Here is an 18,830-nt window from a genome sequence, read left to right on the forward strand (position 1 = left end):
AAGCCGTGCGCGTCCTGTGCTAAGCCTATGCCCACGAGTGATCCGCACGACTCGTGTCTGAAGTGCCTCGGAGAGTCCCATGAGACAGATAAGTGTAAGATCTGTAAGGCCTTCAGACCGAGAACCAAAAAGGAGCGTGACTTTAAGCTTAGGCAGCTCCTCATGGAGGCGGCACTTAGCCCGGATCCTCCCTCGGCGTGCCCTGCCCCAGCACCGAGCGCCTCGGTGCACAGCGCCCCTGCGGCACCGACCGGTACTGCACCGCGGGCAGAATCGGACAAGGCCTCACGGCACCGGCCTCCTTCGGCACCGCGCCCGCCACAGGGGCCTCGGCGCCGGTCCCTGTCTCCGGGACACAAGAAGTCCCGCAAGGCGCAGGAGACTGCTGTCCTGAAGACGCCGGCTCCCCCGGTGCCGGGGGTAGAGCCGCGTCCGCCTTTGGACCGCCAGAAGCAAGTGCCTGCTACAGCATCGACTCCGGCACCGCGGCCGTTGAGTCCGGTGCGGACTGAATCACCACCTCGGTCGGCGGTGGAGCCTTGTCTTCCTTCCACTCCAGAGACCTTCGCGACGGCGAGAGACCTTATTGCTCTCACGGAGCCGGCACCGCCCCAACCTCCGGCACCGTCGGCTCCTCGCGCAGTACAATCCAGGGGCAAGCCTGCCCTGGTGCGCCCGCCGTCTCCGGACGTGGACTCACGGCACCGCTCCAGGTCTCGGAGCAGGTCCCGACACCGCTCGCAGTCCCGGCGCCGACTATCGCCTCGGCACCGGTCGTACTCGCGGCCAAGATCTTCTTCGCGGCACCGCTCTACGTCTCGGCACCGTCACGATCATCGGTACCGATCGGACTCCAGATGTAGTTCTCGGCACCGGTACGAGCGCCGCTCGAGTTCGAGGGGCCACTCCCGGTACCAGGTCTACTCGCGGTCGTCGTCGTCTAGGTCAAGATCCGGATCTCGGCACCGGCATGGCCACCGGCACCGATCCCGGTACCGCTCACCGGCACCGAGCAGGGACCGATCACCTCAGGACCGGCACCGATCGGCACCGTATCATCCTGAGCCGATTTCGACGCGTTCGGCACCGCCTTGGCCCTCGAGATCAGCATCTCGTTCCTCCGATGGGGCCTCCAGATCGGCATACCCTCCTCAGGGTCAGGCTGCTGCGGCTGACTTGGGCCACTGGCAGGAGGTGGCCGAGGACCCTGCACAGGGACCTGCGCACTGGTCGTTCTGGACCCCGTGGGCGTATCACCAGGCGCAGGGGGCTCCACCATCAGCCTCTCGCTCGGCACACTCTGAGCCCAGGGTCCCGGAGGCCACTATCTCCCCCAGGGGGCATGGAGGCTCCCGTGCCTACACCACCTGAGGCCCTGGACCCAGGGGCAGGCGACGCTCCGCTTCAGGGACCCCTGGAGCAGGACCCGCCATTGGACCCCTTGCCACCTGAGGCATCCTCCTCATCTTCCCCAGATGAGGCGGTGGCGGGCACAACCGCCACAGGTCCGCCCCCGATAGATCTTCGTGCCCACCAGGACCTATTACGTAGGGTGGCGCGTAATATGGATCTCCAGGCGGAGGAGATAGTAGAAGTACAGGACCCGGTGGTGAGCATCCTCTCGGTGATGCCCCATCCAGGGTGGCATTACCTCTGATACGCACGATTCAGGCTAACGCCACTACAATATGGCAAACTCCTGCCTCTATTCCACCCACAGCCAGAGGGGTGGAAAGGAAGTACTTTGTCCCGTCCAAGGACTACGAGTACCTATATACTCATCCCCAACCGTGTTCACTAGTGGTGTCATCGGTGAACGCACGGGAGCGTCACGGCCAGCAGGCTGCAGCGCCCAAATCGAAGGACGCTAAGTGCTTCCCTTTGTTTGGGCGTAAGGTGTATTCAGCGGGAGGGCTACAACTCAGAGCGGTTAACCAGCAGGCGCTCTTGAGCCGCTACAACTTTAATTCCTGGAACTCTATGGGGAAATTTAAAGAGTTGGTCCCCCAAGACTCAAGGGAAGAGTTCGGGGCCCTAGTGGAGGAGGGTAAGAAGGTGGCACGGATCTCCTTACAGGCCTCCTTGGACATAGCGGACTCGGCCGCGAGGACGCTGGCCTCAGGTATCGCCATGCGGCGAGTCTCCTGGCTCCAGGTCTCGGGCTTGCCGCTGGAACTGCAGCAGACCCTGCAGGATTTACCCTTTGAGGGCCACGGGCTGTTCTCAGAGAAGACGGACTCTCGGCTGCAGAGCCTCAAGGACTCGAGAACGATCATGCGCTCCCTGGGGATGCATGTCCCAGGGACCCAGCGCAGACCCTTTAGGCCCCAGCCTCAAAGGTTCTACCCTCCCCCGCCTCGTCAGAGACAGGACTTCGCCAGAAGGCGGGGCCGAGGTGGTAGGCGAAGGTCGACCGGCCCTCAACCCGGTCAGAACCAGGGGCCGCCTAGGCCACCTTCAGGCCCTAGGCAGAACTTTTGAAGGTGTGGTCGAGGACGGCGCCCCAGCCACTACCCAGGATCCAGCTCCCTCCTTTCGGGATCGCCTCTCCCGTTTCCACCGTGCTTGGTCCCTTATAACCTCGGACCGTTGGGTCCTTCGCACGGTGGAGAGGGGATACGCTCTCCAGTTTTCTTCGTCCCCCCCCTCCCACCTCCCCTCCCCGTCCCTCTTCAGGGACCCTTCTCACGAGCATCTCCTTACACAGGAGGTTTTTGGGCTCCTCTCTATGGGGGCCATAGAGGAGGTTCCGCCAGAGTTAAGGGGCAGGGGGTTTTATTCCCGCTACTTCCTGATCCCCAAGTCAAAAGGGGGTCTGCGACCCATCTTAGACTTACGCGGACTCAACAAATTCATAGTAAAGTTGAAGTTCCGCATGGTATCGTTGGGGACCATTATCCCTTCCCTGGATCCTGGAGACTGGTTCGCCGCCCTCGACATGAAGGACGCATATTTTCATATAGCGATCTATCCGCCTCACAGGCGCTTCCTGCGATTTGTCGTAAACAAGGTGCACTACCAATTTGCAGTCCTTCCCTTCGGCTTGTCCTCGGCTCCCAGAGTGTTCACAAAATGTATGGCTGTCGTGGCAGCATACCTTCGTCGACAAGGGATACAGGTGTTCCCCTACTTAGACGACTGGCTAGTACGCGGCCGCACCAGAGACCAAGTTCAAGCTCACGTCCACATAATAATACAAACATTCCACGAGTTGGGCATTCTACTCAACAAAGAGAAATCCACTCTAGAGCCAACCCAGAGGATAGAATTTATTGGAGCAGTCCTAGACTCCAGACGTGCCTGAGCTATTCTACCAGACAGTCGCTTTCATACCATCACAAGCGTCATTCGAGGGCTCAGGGCCTTTCCGATTACCACGATAAGGACGTGCCTTGCCCTGTTGGGTCACATGGCCTCTTGCACTTACGTAACCAGGCATGCCAGACCGCGGCTTCGCCCACTTCAGGCCTGGGTATCATCGGTGTACCGTCCTTATCGGGACAACCTAAACATGGTGGTCACGGTTCCGAGCTCAGTCTTGACCTCCCTCACCCGGTGGCTGGATCACAAGGCGGTTTGCGCAGGAGTGCCGTTTCACGCCCCACAACCCTCCCTACACCTGGTCACAGACGCTTCATCTCTAGGATGGGGCGCTCACCTCGGGGAGCACCATACCCAGGGCCTGTGGACCGCACCCCAACTAGCCCTGCACATCAATGTTCGAGAGCTGATGGCGGTGCGCCTGGCGTGCCAGGCATTTCTCAATCTCCTACAGGGCCGTTGTGTGTTAGTTCTCACCGACAACACCACGGCCATGTTTTACATCAACAAGCAAGGAGGAGCCTGCTCGTCGCTTCTGTGCCAAGAGGCCATTCGCCTGTGGGACTTCTGCATCGCCCACTCGATACATCTCACGGCATCGTTTCTTCCTGGAGTCCAGAATACACTAGCGGACCGTCTCAGCAGGTCCTTCCAGACACACGAGTGGTCAATTCGCCCAGACATCATCTATTCCGTCTTCCAGAGGTGGGGATTTCCCCAGGTCGACCTGTTTGCATCTCGAGCCAACAGGAAGTGCCATGCATTCTGCTCCCTACAAGGGCGAGCTCTGGGCTCTCTGTCGGACGCGTTCCTTCTACCCTGGAAAGACCACCTGTTCTACGCTTTCCCTCCATTTCCACTGGTCCACAGGGTACTGCTCAAGCTCTGCAGAGACCAGGCACGGGTAATTCTAGTCGCTCCAGTTTGGCCAAGGCAGCACTGGTACACCACACTGTTGGAGCTATCGGTTCAAACCCCGATCACACTTCCCTTGTGTCCAGATCTCATCTCTCAGGACCACGGCCGACTATGTCACCCCGACCTGCAATTGCTCCACCTCACGGCATGGATGCTCCATGGGTGAATCAGACAGAGCGGCAATGCTTGCAGTCCGTCCAACAGATTCTGCTGGGAAGTAGAAAGCCCTCTACACGGACCACTTACTTAGCCAAGTGGAAACGGTTCTCCTGTTGGTGCGAGCAGCGAGCCACGTCCCCCTTGCAGGCACCTATTCCCCTCATACTTGAATATCTCCTATCCCTAAAACAGCAGGGCTTGGTGATATCTTCGATCAGGGTTCACCTCGCCGCTATTTCGGCGTTCCACCCAGGAGAACTCGCTTCCTCGGTTTTCTCTAACCCAATGGTCGTTAGATTCCTCAAGGGCTTAGACCGACTGTACCCACAGCAACGCCAGCCGGTTCCGACGTGGGATCTCAACCTGGTTCTCTCCAAGCTCACAGGGCCTCCGTTCGAGCCATTGGCTACCTGTTCACTCATGTACCTATCCTGGAAGACAGCCTTCCTTGTAGCCATCACCTCAGCACGGCGCGTTTCTGAACTCAGGGCGCTTACGTCCGAGCCCCCATACACTGTTTTCCATAAGGACAAGGTGCAGCTTCGCCCCCACCCTGCCTTTCTTCCCAAAGTAGTCTCACCTTTTCACGTGAACCAGGATATATTTCTCCCGGTCTTCCATCCTAAGCCGCACGCTACTCGCCAAGACCAGCGTTTGCATTCTTGGGACGTACGCAGGGCCCTGGCTTTCTATATTGACCGTACAAAGCCGTTTAGGAAGACGACACAACTCTTCGTTGCAGTGGCCGACCGGATGAAAGGCTCACCGGTCTCCTCACAGTGCCTGTCCTCTTGGATCACGTCCTGTATTCGTGCTTGCTACGACCTGGCCGGTGTCCCGACGCCGCGCCTCACCGCTCACTCCACGAGGGCCCAGGCCTCCTCGACTGCCTTCCTGGCTCAAGTCCCGATCCAGGACATTTGTAGAGCTGCAGTTTTGTCGTCAGTCCACACATTCGCCGCTCACTATGCACTGGTACAGCAATCCAGAGACGATGCTGCATTCGGGTCAGCGGTTTTGCACACAGCAATGTCTCACTCCGACCCCACCACCTAGGTAAGGCTTGGGAGTCACCTAATTGGAATCGATATGAGCAAGCACTCGAAGAAGAAAAGACGGTTACTCACCGTTGTAACTGTTGTTCTTCGAGATGTGTTGCTCATATCCATTCCAAACCCGCCCCCCTTCCCCACTGTCGGAGTAGCCGGCAAGAAGGAACTAAATAAATAAAAAATAAAAAATAAATAAATTAATGGAGATATCCTATCTCCTAGAACTGGAAGGGACCTTGCAAGGTCATCAAGTCCAGCCCCCTGCCTTCACTAGCAGGACCAAGTACTGATTTTGCCCCAGATCCCTAAGTGGCCCCCTCAAGGATTGAACTCACAACCCTGGGTTTAGCAAGCCAATGCTCAAACCACTGAGCTATCCCTCCCCCCCAACTGAGGGGGCGCTGGGTCGGCTGGGGTATATATCCAGCGCCATGAAGGCGCCACTCCAGGGGGCTCCACAGCCGACCCACTGGGTGTTGCTAGGGTAGAAAATTCTCCGACGATCGTGCACGCGGCGCGCGCACACCTAATTGGAATGGATATGAGCAACACATCTCGAAGAACAACAGTTACAACGGTGAGTAACCGTCTTTTCCAGCTCCTGGACCCAAGTGATTACATCAGTCTTAGCTTCCATTTTTAAAAAGCAAGTTGCTAGACCCCCTGGCTGTAGAGAAAAGCTGGAAAAGTGCAACCCAAGTGCACCCTAAAGGTTCAGAAACCAGAAGGCAAAGAAAATAAACCTCATTTTTGTTAATTTCATGATTTCAATGGATCTGGTTGGTGATCTTTTGAAAGCTTGAGGTTGGCAATGCAGTGTACTTCCTCCCTACCTGCAAGTGAAGGGGGGGGGGGAGGGGGGAGGGTGTAGATCCTGTCCAACCCTATTGCTGCCATGCTGGGAAGGTCAGAAAGAGCTTTGCTCCCTCTCCTGAGCTCTGCTGTTTGAGGTAGTTTTCCCCTGGTTGTATTTATATTGGCAACAACATGCTCTCGCATTCATTATGACTTTGTTTTGCCTGGTGAGTAATATGAGCCATATAATGACCCTTTTCCTGTCCTCCTCCAGACAACATCCCGAACAAAGCTGTCAGGCCAGCAGATCCTGATTATCTTCTCTCTGAAATCCCTTTAACATTCAACTAGCTGGGAGGGAACCCTCCCTAAACTATATTAGTCAGACCTCTGTTCTCTGGGAAGTCCACCTTGTGTGTGTGAGTAGCTGCAGGGACTCCTTTCCTGCTGGAAAGTTGTGTGTAATATGAAAATTTAAGGAGGTTAAGTGATGGTATGGAACACCAAGAGGAAGAGTCCAACTCTATCAGCTAACTAACATGCAAACAAATCTCTCATGATGAGCCGTGATAATTTAATTAAAGCTGGATACTTCAGTTTGAGGAGGCTTTATCATGTTAAATGAGCGCTCCTCCCCCCTCTACTGCAAATGGCTTACAGATGTGCAGGTCCCAGTCTCAGAAGATGTTTCATTCATTTTGAAGTGCTGATTGGAAGATAAGTTAATAAATGGTTTTATTTTTCTATTCTCTTATTTCTGTTACTGGAACAGATCAGCCGTTTCATTCCCAAAGTAATGCATGCATAGCTCCTCGTTATTTTACTGGTGATGTTTGATCTGTAATGTGTTTACAGATGAAACAGCCAGTTTCAGAACACTATAAAACATCATTACACTACCAGGTTTTCATCTGGGAGAACTACTCTGTGGATTATTTACTTTCCCCCCCCAATTTTATAAGAAACTGTGTTGATGGATATACAATTTTTTTTAAAAAGTTAAGCTACAATCTTGCTGGCTCAATGGCAGTAAGACTCCAACTAAGGTTAATTCCCTTTAAAGAAAAAAAAATGTACCCTGTATATTCTACCCCAGTGGTTTTCAACCTGTGGTCTGCAGACCCCTGGGGTCCACAGACTATGTCTAAGATTTCCAAAGAGGTCTGCACCTCCATTCAAAAATTGTTATGGGTCTCCAAATGAAAAAAGGTTGAAAACCAAACTTGGATAGATAAATACACCTTGCAGAGTCCCTGGAAGAGCAACACACTCAGGCCTTGTGTAAGCACAGAAGTTATACAGAAGTTTAACTATACTGATATACCCCGATATAACGCTGTCCTCGGAAGCCAAAAAGTCTTACCGCATTATAGGTGAAACCGCATTATATCGAACTTGCTTTGATCCGCCGGAGTGCGCAGCCCCGCCACCCCGGAGCACTGCTTTACCGCGTTATATCCGAATTCATGTTATATCAGGTCGCGTTATGTCGGGTCAGAGGTGTAGTTAAAGTGGTTAATATGGGTGCAGTTAGACTGGCAAAAATGTGCCAGTATCCACACTAGCAGTTGTACTGGTATAACTATAATGATAAAGAAAATCACACCCCTAACAAATGTAGTTTTTATACTGGTACAAAAACTGTATGTCGACCACACCTCAGGATAAGGGAGTTAATTGCTGAATTAATGACCCTTTCTGAAAACATCCTTGCACCAGATACCTTCCATTTGTAACTGGAGACAGTGCAAACAAATTAATAGCAGCAGTCTCAGCTGAAAATACTGGGCCACATTTGGATTCCACTTAGGAGCCATAAATACAGATCCTAAGGCATAATATGGTCCATTAATACTTTTACAGTGCGTAGGATTGTCCATATCTTCATTCTGACAGGACTGACCATTAGGGAGTAATGGACCTGAAGACATTCAGATTTGGGGTTTAGCTACAAAGTGACAGGGTTCATGTTTCAGCATTGGGTTTTGACATAAACATGACACTCGCCCATTAGAATCTGCCCTCTGGATGGCATATGAACCTATTTGTTCAGCCCCTCAACAGCGACAAGTCATGAAATTTCATAATAAAATGCTTCCCTTGAAACAGAATCGTTCTGTGTCATGTTGGTGTGATATAAAAACAGCTAATTGCCCCGCCAAACTTGCATCATTTCTGCCACACTAATTGCATGGTATTGTTCTCAGTCAGACAATGTAGACATGACAATGCATGGGTCACTGAAGAATGTTTAATACACAACAAAGAGGGTTGCTCAGTGGAAAGGAAACCTTCCATTTGAGTAACAGAATGTTTTCAACACTTGTCAAAGAACTGTTTATGAATCTGATTCTCTCGGCTCAATTCTCCCCTGCCTCCAAGCTCCTGTTGGCATGAGGGGAGGAGAACTCCTTTACAGTTCCCTGATTCTGCACTGGCCCAGACCCAACAGTAGTTAGAGCAGCCTAGGATGCTGTTCCAGTTTATGCCCTTGGGGACATTGCATCAGTTGAGGAGCAGTGTAGCAGAGCTCTGCTTGCATGGGAGCCCCCTCCTTCCTCCCTCCACTAGGGAGCTCCCCTCCATAAGGGGAATTTTATGGGGGCCATGCACTTTGCACTGCCTGAGGGCACGTCTTCACTACCCGCCGGATCGGCGGGTAGCAATCGGTCTATCGGGGATCGACTTATCGCGTCTAGTGAAGACGCGGTAAAATCGATCCCCGATGGCTCTGCCGTCGACTCCGGAAATCCACCGCGGCAAGAGGCGGTAGCGGAGTCGACGGCGGCGCGGCAGCGGTCAACTTGCCGCCGTCCTCACAGCCAGGTAAGTCGACCTAAAATACGCCACTTCAGCTACGCTATTCACGTAGCTGAAGTTGCGTATCTTAGGTCGACCCCCCGCTGTAGTGTAGACCTAGCCTGAGTGACACAAAGGGTCTGGATTGTACAGGAAAATCAGGGCCTCTCTTCCATTGACCTGAAATCTATTTGCACCCTCCATGCATTAGCGTTTAAATAAAACTTACTAACAGCCAGAGCTCATAACTCAGATTGTAGCTCTTCAGGGCAGGGACCATCTTTTTGCTGTGTTTGTATAGCACCTAACACATTTGGGTCCTGGTCTGTGACTGGGGTTCCTACGTGCTACCATAATACAAAAAATTAAAAACAGATCTAAGGCTATGTCTGGGAGCTGCTCAATGCCTTTGACACTCCCTTGATCTTGGGCCAGCTGTGTGTCTGGCTGTGTGAACTAGTATTGGTGCTAATGGCCCCAAATGAGATATGACAGCCTGGGCTAGCCAGCAGTATGGAGTTGCCCCAACCATTCCTCCTCTGCTGGCCATAGGGTATGTAGGGTGACCAGACAGCAAGTGTGAAAAATCGGGATGGGGGTGGGGGGTAATAGGAGCGTATATAAGAAAAAGACACAAAAATCGGTATTGTCCCTATAAAATCAGGACATCTGGTCATCCTAAGGGTATGTGATGCAGAGTCTGTTGCAGCTGCTCTGCACCACTCAAGGATCCCCCTATGCTGTAGGGATCCTTCCTGTACCTGGTTAAACTGGCTATTGGGCAGTTTTAGTTTGGTACAAAGCTGCCCTAATGCACTAGAGAAAGGATCTAAACTCTCTCCTTTATGCTGAATGCCTTGCATATTGCCGTGACCACCCTCGGAAGGCACCATTTAACTGAAATGTTTGCTTAGTTGGGATTGATTGCGCTGAGGTGATGGATGCTTTTGAATGCATGGAATAGATTTTAAAGCACACAGAAAAAAATGTAAATGGACATATTTGGCACCACAATGAGTGTTGTGTGTATTTTAAATAAAGTAGTATGTCCTCTTCAGTAGAGACTTTTTAATTAGGGTTTAGTTAGATTTACATTTAGCTCCATAAATACTATTATATTGTCATTTCCTGCCTGTCTGGAGCCCAGCCTAGGTTAATGCTATTATCATACACGCACTTTCAGAACTGTTCTCATTTTCTTACAGTGTGTCTAGAGCCCTGACTACATGTAATGATTAGAAATGTCGTTTCATACAAGCATGATTTTTAAATCAGTATTTGCAAGGGACCTCTCTTGAGATTAGATTTTATTATAGCCACACCAGTGCTTTCTTCTGGCTGCAATCAGGTGTTTCTATTATTTGGATTGAAATAAGAGGTTGATCTCATTGCTATGAGCACTAGGGTGTATATCACAGGTTTGTAGCACTTGGTGAAGCAACTTTCTAGTGCCAGTGATTTAGTTTTACTGAATTTTCATGAACCAATCAAAGGATTATACTGCTGTTAAATTAAATGATTCGGTTCCAAGGTTTAGAACATATGTAAGCAGAGACCCAGCTCAACTGCTGATTGAATTAAGTGGAAGACACTGTAAATCAAACAAGTCTTAAAAATTTCTGCTAGGACTTTATTAAAGATATTTAAGCCTCATCTATACTACAGTTTCAACTGTGTCAGGAATCTATCTGTTTATACTCCAGTTGTCCCCTGATCCAGTTATAACAGTTCCATTTTGAAGTGTAAATGAGATTTTTGCCTTTATTTATCCAAGGCTTTAGCATAGTTCCAGGGGCATGGTTAAAAGAGAGTTTGCACTACAAAATGGATAATGTGACCAGATTCCTCAACATGGTTGTGTTTGTAGGGTAGATGGACCTTAGCTTACTGTTACAAAAAAAACAACTCTTGTTTGCAAAACAATCCACCTACCAAAAAAACTGCATGTACTTTTAAGTCCACGTTAAAGAATTTCTTGTGAAAGAATTAACATTGGGTTTAAAATATCACATATGAGTATATAATATCTATTACCTTTAAGTAATTGATTAGTGACTACACAGTCTGTCCAGATGGACATGAGTTTTAAAAATAAACCTGTGTAAAGGGTATTCTTTGATCCAAATGTCAGTTTTCATGTGAAATTGTAATATGTGTCTTTATGGTAGAATAAACACTCATAGAAAAGTCAATTGGAAAGAAGTCTCACCATGGATAATTCTGATTATTCCATCCTCTCTTTTTGAACCTAGATACCTTGGAAGTCTAGCAAGTGTGGTCACGAAACAACACATGCAGTGGCTGTGGGACTTCAGTGGAAGGAAACCCTTTTGGATAGGCAAGTATACAAAATGTTAAATATGATTGTCTCCCAGAGACACTAGTGTCTATGAGCTTTACTTTGGAACATAGGAACACAGACCAACTGTCCATCTGGTCCATTGTCCTTTTTCCTTAAATTGCTTTTATTGAATACTTAGAGAAATGTATAAAAGGAAAGTTCCAGTCCTGCAAATCTGTAACATAGAGAGGTATTTCATCTTAATTTCTCACCCGGCCCCCCACCCCCGCTGGATGATCAGTTTTACACTAGTGCAACTCCATTGACCTCAGTGGTATAAAGCTGTTGTAATGGAGCGGATAATCAGGCTTAACAAATTTAGTGAGTTCATATATTTCCATCTGGGGCCTTGTCTAGACTAGGAAAATAGGATATGTCTGAATATCTTAGCTAATACTATTTTAAACACTATTTATGTGTTTGGGGTGAACCAACTAACGCTTTAAAGGTGGTAAGCTGTGCCTGCACTAGGTGAAAAGACATGTTTAAAATTGTTAGCCAACATGTTTTTCAGACATGAACTATTTTCTTAGTCTAGACAAGGCCCGTATGAATGTTAAAAGGCTGACAGGAATTTGTTTTCACAAGGGGGCTGGGATAAAGTTTGAAGCTGCATTCTTGACTAGAATATGCTTACTAGGGAAATTAAGATAAATATCACAAGAAAAACTTGGACATAAAGTCTAGAGAAATGGAGAGATTTTGGGGTGGGTGACAGTAAGGGAAAGGATGCTGTCTCCTTGTTCATATGATGCTAGTTGCCTTACCAGAAGTCACACTGTATTTTACTTGCAGTCCTGGTGTGCTCTCTTCAGGGCTGTCCCTAGGGGGGTGCAGGTCCTGGTGTGGAACTGATGGATTTGTCTCTTCTGGGACCGACCGCGCCGGCCAATCGCACTGGCCCACGGGACCCCCCAAAGCTCCCGATTTGCCCTACCCAAGGGATGGCTCTGGCTCTGGCTCTCTTCCTTCAAAACAGTCTTCTGTGTACTTCTCACTAGAGAAATAGAAGAATAGGCTTTCTTTTGTAGCAGAAGGCTTCAGACTGCAGGTGAAATGCATATCACTGACTTGATCTTTTTGATTCATATTAGGCTTTAATGACCAAGTTAATCCTGGCCATTGGGAGTGGCATGGAGGAGAACCTGTCACCTTCACAAACTGGAGAAGAAGTCCATCTCGCCTTTCAAAGCAAGGAAAGAATTGTGTTTTGGTGCAGAGGCGAGGGAAATGGCAAGCTAAAGACTGTAGGAAGGGTAATAGGCACAACTATATCTGCTCAAGAAAGCTGTAAACAAAACTGACACTCATACCCATCTGGCCTTTCTTGTGCTCAGAATGTTTAACTTATATTTGCAGTATTCTGAGGGTATAAGTGTAGAAAAGAAACTTCATTATCATCAGGGTTTATTTTTATACTCCTGCTGTGGTATATTAGAGTCAAATCAAGTGAATGCGGTAGCATAGTGCTAAGCATAGCAAGGAAGGGGTGGGCAAATAGGTTCTCATTAGAGAAAGACTCAGTATAGATCCAGAATTCAAGCACCACCAAGTTTCAGAATGTTTGGTTCTTGGTTTAGGTTTGAGCTCATTACAACAATAGGGGCCACTTGCAAAATTCAGATCTGAATCCAATTTCAGTTTTCAAACACCGCCACAGCATTTGGATCTGTCATTTGTTCTAATGAGATGCCCACATTTTGTTACACTGAAGACTAAAGCCTTAGGTCTTACACCTAATTGCCATGTAAATTTATTCATTTATTTTTAAACAAAAATAAACGAACACAACAGTCAACTTGCAAGTTCCATGACTGGTGAATGTAAATTGTCTGTTGTTTGAATTCAGCAGCAATAAAACCTACAGATTTACAGTTCTATTAGCTTTGTTTTCACTTGCAGTTATAGGGAGAGAAGTGGTGGGGGGAGGGGTAATGGGCTCATCTGCAGAGTGAGCTCTGTTGCTGATATTGGGTTGCTGTTAGGGATGCGAGTGCTTCTATCATTGCTGTCCTAGCATGGTACCTGATCCAGAACTCACTGGAGTCCATGGGAAGAATCTCAGTGGGAGTTGGATCAGGCCCACAGTGCAGGAGCACCATGGGGAAGGAAGTCTGCTTTTGTCTTCTCCTCACCTTGCCCACCTGCACAATAATAAATAAATAAATGGTAAATTTTCAGAATGGAGAGTGGTAACTAGCGGTGTTCCCCAAGGGTCAGTCCTAGGACCAATCTTATTAAACTTACTCATAAATGATCTGGCGAAAGGGGTAAACAGTGAGGTGGCAAAGTTTGCAGATGATACTAAACTGCTCAAGACAGTTAAGACCAAAGCAGACTGAAGAACTTCAAAAAGATCTCACAAAACTAAGTGATTGGGCAACAAAATGGCAAATGAAATTTAATATGGATAAATGTAAAGTAATGCACATTGGAAAAGATAACCCCAACTATACATACAATATGATGGGGACTAATAGCTACAACTAATCAGGAAAGAAATCTTGGAGTCATTGTGGATAGTTCTCTGAAGATGTCCACGCAGTGTGCAGCGGCGGTCAAAAAAGCAAACAGGATGTTAGGAATCATTCAAAAAGGGATAGAGAATAAGACGGAGAATATCTGATTGCCCTTATATAAATCCATGGTATGCCCACATCTTGAATACTGCATACAAATGTGGTCTCCTCATCCCAAAAAAGATATACTGGCATTAGAAAAGGTTCAGAGAAGGGCAACTAAATTGATTAGGGGTTTAGAACGGGTCCCATATGAGGAGAGATTAAAGAGGCTAGGACTTTTCAGCTTGGAAAAGAGGAGACTAAGGGGGGATATGATAGAGGTATATAAAATAATGAGTGGTGTGGAGAAAGTGAGTAAGGAAAAGTTATTTACTTGTTGCCATAATATAAGAACTAGGGGCCACCAAATGAAATTAATGGGCAGCAGGTTTAAAACAAATAAAAGGAAGTTCTTCTTCACACAGCGCACAGTCAACCTGTGGAACTCCTTGCTTGAGGAGGTTGTGAAGGCTAGGACTATAACAGGGTTTAAAAGAGAACTAGATAAATTCATGGAGGTTAAGTCTATTAATGGCTATTAGCCAGGATGGGTAAGGAATGGTGTCCCTAGCCTCTGTTTGTCAGAGGGTGGAGATGGATGGCAGGAGAGAGATCACTTGATCATTACCTGTTAGGTTCACTCCCTCTGGGGCACCTGGCATTGGTCACTGTTGGTAGACAGGATAATGGGCTGGATGGACCTTTGGTCTGACCCAGTATGGCCGTTCTTATGTCCAGCCACAATCCAACCCCAAAGACTTTAGATCCTAATTGGATCTGCCCACCTGGACCCAATTGCAAGTACAATCCTTAGGGATTTGACGCCTTTTTTAAAATTTAAGTTTATTTCTGAGAGAGTTTTTAAAAACTCACAATTTAATTGGAACAAAAACTAGAAAAATAACTTCTTAATGTAGTGTACTGGATACACTACAGAGTTGCTGTGTCTAATGAGTCTCTCAGGGTAACCTTTTTGCCTCAATACCTAACCAAATGACATCAGAGGTGAGCAATACTGCAGTACAATGAGGGTGTAAGTCACTCAACTGTGAAAGGCCTACACAACCTTCCGCACCATTTAAGCTCCCCAGTGTGGCTGTGTGGAGGGAAGGAGAATGGATGGAGTGACCTCACAGAGGGCATCAGCACCCCCAGAACTCTGCAGAGGGGTCTCTGTGCCAGTTTGGAATAGGCCAACATGGATGGGGCTGTTGGGGCCAGGCCAAAGCAGGCCATGCATGACCAAATCTAATCACCTATTGCCACCTTGGGAGAATAGAGGGGTAGCAGTACAGATGGCAGTAACTGTGCAGAAGACTGTGCAGCAGCCTTGCTTCCTTTTCTGTGGTTTTGTACGTGTTCCTATCTGTAAATTCCATCACCCACCCCACTTAGTTCCCTCTGCTAATCATGAGGCTTTGTGCTGGGAGAGTTGGATTTCAGCATAACTGTACAGGCGAAGTCCCCAGTGATCTCAAAGGGAGTTGTGCTTGAGTATGAGCAGGGAAGGATTTAGCCCTATGTGTGTCACACTCTCATTTAAACCAGCCTTAAAGTAATTGAAGAGGATTTAAGATAGTTCCATCAACAAAAATGCAAACTGCATATGCTTAATAGCCTCGCTAGATTCTTTTTTCTATACAATAATACAGCTAAAAATTTTATTTCCAAGGTATTGTGAATGTTTAGATATAAGCACCATTTAAATCAGGGGTCGGCAGCCTATAGCACGCGTGCCAAAGGTGGCACGCGACCCGATTTTTGATGGCACGCGACGGCGGGCTGAGCCCGCCCCCGCTCTGGGGTTCCCGCTGCTGGCCCCTTGCCAGCCGAGGTCCCGCCGCCGGTCCCACTCAGCGCCTGCTGCTGGCCTGGGTGAAGGAACCCCAGGCTGACAGCGAGCTGAGACCCCGGCTAGCAGGAGCCAGCAGCCGAAACCCCAGAGCGGGGACAGGCTGAGCCGCTCAGCCTGCCGCCGCTCTGGGGTTTCCCGCTGCTGACCCCTTGCCAGCTGGGTCCCGCCACGGTCCCACTCAGCACCTGCTGGCCTGGGTGAAGGAACCCCAGGCTGGCAGCAGGCTGAGACCCCGGCTAGCAGGAGCCAGCGGCTGAAACCCCAGAGCGGGGGCGGGCTGAGCCACTCAGCCTGCCGCCACTCTGGGGTTTCCAGCTGCTGGCCCCTTGCCAGCCGGGGTCCCGCCGCCGGCCCCACTCAGCGCCCGCTGCTGGCCTGGGTGAAGGAACCCCAGGCTGGCAGTGGGCTGAGACCCCGGCTGTCAGGAGCTGGGGGCCGGAACCCCAGAGCAGCAGCGGGCTGAGCCGCTCAGTCGCTGCTCTGGGGTTCTGGCTGCTGGCCCCTTGCCAGCCTGGGTCCCCTCTGCAGCCCCACTCACCTTGCTTCCAGTTGGAGTTCCAGCGCAGGCCCCCTGCCAGACAGGGTCCAGGCCTCCGGCCCTGCTCAGCCCTACCAGCAGCCAGCTCCACTCACCTCAGCTGCCGATCTGGGGTTCCAGCCACTGACCTGCTGCCAGCTGGTTAACAACTGATCACTCAGAAGCCTGTGCGCAGCTTAAAGTATCCAAATACGTGCCAGACATTGGAAAACTCAGCAAGGAAAAGCAAGGGCAAGGATCACACTAAACTGATAAGATCTGCGTTTTAATTTAATTTTAAATAAAGCTTCTGAAACATTTTGAAAACCTTGTTTACTTTATATATAACAGTAGTTTGGTTATATAATATATAGACTTAGAGAGAGACCTTCTAAAAAACGTTAAAATGTATTACTGGCACGCAAAGCCTTAAATTAGAGTGTATAAATGAAGCCTCGGCACACCACTTCTGAAAGGTTGCCGACCCCTGATTTAAATCATTTCATAATATCTGAATTCTCTTTGGTCTTTCCTTACATTCAAGGATAGAATTTGAACAGCTTTTGTATTTCTCGCAAGGATACTGAGGTTCAAAGAATGTAATGAATCCAAACCAGGTCAATGAAAGCACTGGATGGCTCAAGGGATTGTTAGTTAGGGTTACCATACGTCCAGATTTTCCCGGACATGTCCGGCTTTTTGGGCCTCAAATCCCCGTCCGGGGGGAAATCCCAAAAAGCCGGACATGTCTGGGAAAATAGGGAGGTAGGGCCCGGCGGTGCGGGGCCGGGGGCCGGCGCGGTGCTCGGCAGGGGCCGGGGGTGCGGGCACTTGGCCGGGGCCGGGACTGGGACCGGCGCGGTGCTCGGCAGGGGCTGGGGCCGGGGCGCGGGGCCGGCGCGGTGCTGGGCCGGGGGCCGGGCCGGGGGCGCGGGCACTTGGCCGGGGCCGGGACTGGGACCGGCGCGGTGCTCGGCCGGGGCTGGGGCCGGGGGCGCGGGGCCGGCGCGGTGCTGGGCCGGGGGCCGGGCCGGGGGCACGGGCACTTGGCCGGGGGCTGGGACCGGGACCGGGGTCGGCGCGATGCTCGGCCGGGGCTGGGGCCGGGGCGCGGGGCTGGCGCGGTGCTGGGCCGGGGGCGTGGGCACTTCGCCGGGGGCTGGGACCGGGACCGGGGTCGGCGCGGTGCTCGGCCGGGGCTGGGGCCGGGGGCGCGGGGCCGGCGCGGTGCTGGGCCGGGGGCGCGGGCACTGGGCCGGGACCGGGGTCGGCGTGGTGCTGGGCCGGGGCCGGTGTGGTGCTGGGCCGGGGGCCGGAGCCGGCGCGATGCTCGGCCGGGGGCGCGGGGCCGGCGCGGTGCTCGGCCGGGGTGCGGGCACTTGGCCGGGGGCCGGGGTGCGGGCACTTGGCCGGGGGCCGGGGCCCCAGCCGGGTGGGAGACGCCGGGGCCAGAGCCTCTTGGCCTGGGCCGGCCGGCCGCCGAAGGGAGCCGCTCGGCCAGGGGGGCCCGGACTGAGCCGCGCCGCGCCGCACCCCGCCCCAGCTTACCTGCTGCCTTCCTGTTTCAGGCTTCCCGCGAACATTAGATTCGCGGGAAGCAGGGGAGGGGGAGGAGCAGGGGGCGGAGCGTTCAGGGGAGGGGGCAGAGTTGGGGCGGGGCTGGGGGCGGAGTTGGGGCGGGGCCGGGGCCCCATGGAGTGTCCTCCTTTTTAAAAATTAAAATATGGTAACCCTATTGTTAGTTAGAGGGATATAATATGCTTCCATGTAAGTCACTAGTTTGAATACATTTCCATGTCAGTAGTGACAGAAAGTCACCATCTCAGGGATGTTCAATGAACTATGGGCCTGATCCAAAGCCCACTGAAGTCACTGAAATTGTTTTCATTGACCTCAGTGGCTTGTGGATTTGACTCCATTAAAGATTATGGTGGGTGGGGTTGTTCAGGTGTCAGAGGACAAACTTTGCTATCAGAAGTTCTGAGAGTCCAACAGAAAGATCAAAAACTGAATGGGCATAAGAACATAAGAAAGGCCGTACTGGGTCAGACCAAAGGTCCATCTAGCCCAGTATCTGTCTACCGACAGTGGCCAATGCCAGGTGCCCCAGAGGGAGTGAACCTAACAGGCAATGATCAAGTGATCTCTCTCCTGCCATCCATCTCCATCCTCTGACGAACAGAGGCTAGGGACACCATTCTTACCCATCCTGGCTAATAGCCATTTATGGACTTAGCCACCATGAATTTATCCAGTCCCCTTTTAAACATTGTTATAGTCCTAGCCTTCACAACCTCCTCAGGTAAGGAGTTCCACAAGTTGACTGTGCGCTGCGTGAAGAAGAACTTCCTTTTATTTGTTTTAAACCTGCTGCCTATTAATTTCTTTTGGTGACCCCTAGTTCTTGTATTATGGGAATAAGTAAATAACTTTTCCTTATCCACTTTCTCAACATCACTCATGATTTTATATACCTCTATCATGTCCCCCCTTAGTCTTCTCTTTTCCAAAC

The 18,830-nt window shown here is 50.6% G+C and overlaps 1 protein-coding gene across 2 annotated transcripts in view; it reads left to right on the plus strand.

Moving 5' to 3' along the window:
- FREM1 (FRAS1 related extracellular matrix 1) overlaps positions 1 to 12,679 on the plus strand; it is a 91,680-nt gene extending 79,001 nt beyond the window's left edge. For both annotated transcript variants that reach the window (XM_065406895.1, XM_065406896.1), the window contains exons 35-36: positions 11,297 to 11,382; positions 12,480 to 12,679. In XM_065406895.1, coding sequence (XP_065262967.1) covers positions 11,297 to 11,382; positions 12,480 to 12,679 — 286 coding nt within the window. The remainder of the gene's footprint in view (positions 1 to 11,296; positions 11,383 to 12,479) is intronic.
- Positions 12,680 to 18,830: the final 6,151 nt, after the last annotated feature.

The sequence above is a fragment of the Emys orbicularis genome, chromosome 6, assembly GCF_028017835.1.
Source record: "Emys orbicularis isolate rEmyOrb1 chromosome 6, rEmyOrb1.hap1, whole genome shotgun sequence".
NCBI lineage: Eukaryota > Metazoa > Chordata > Testudines > Emydidae > Emys > Emys orbicularis.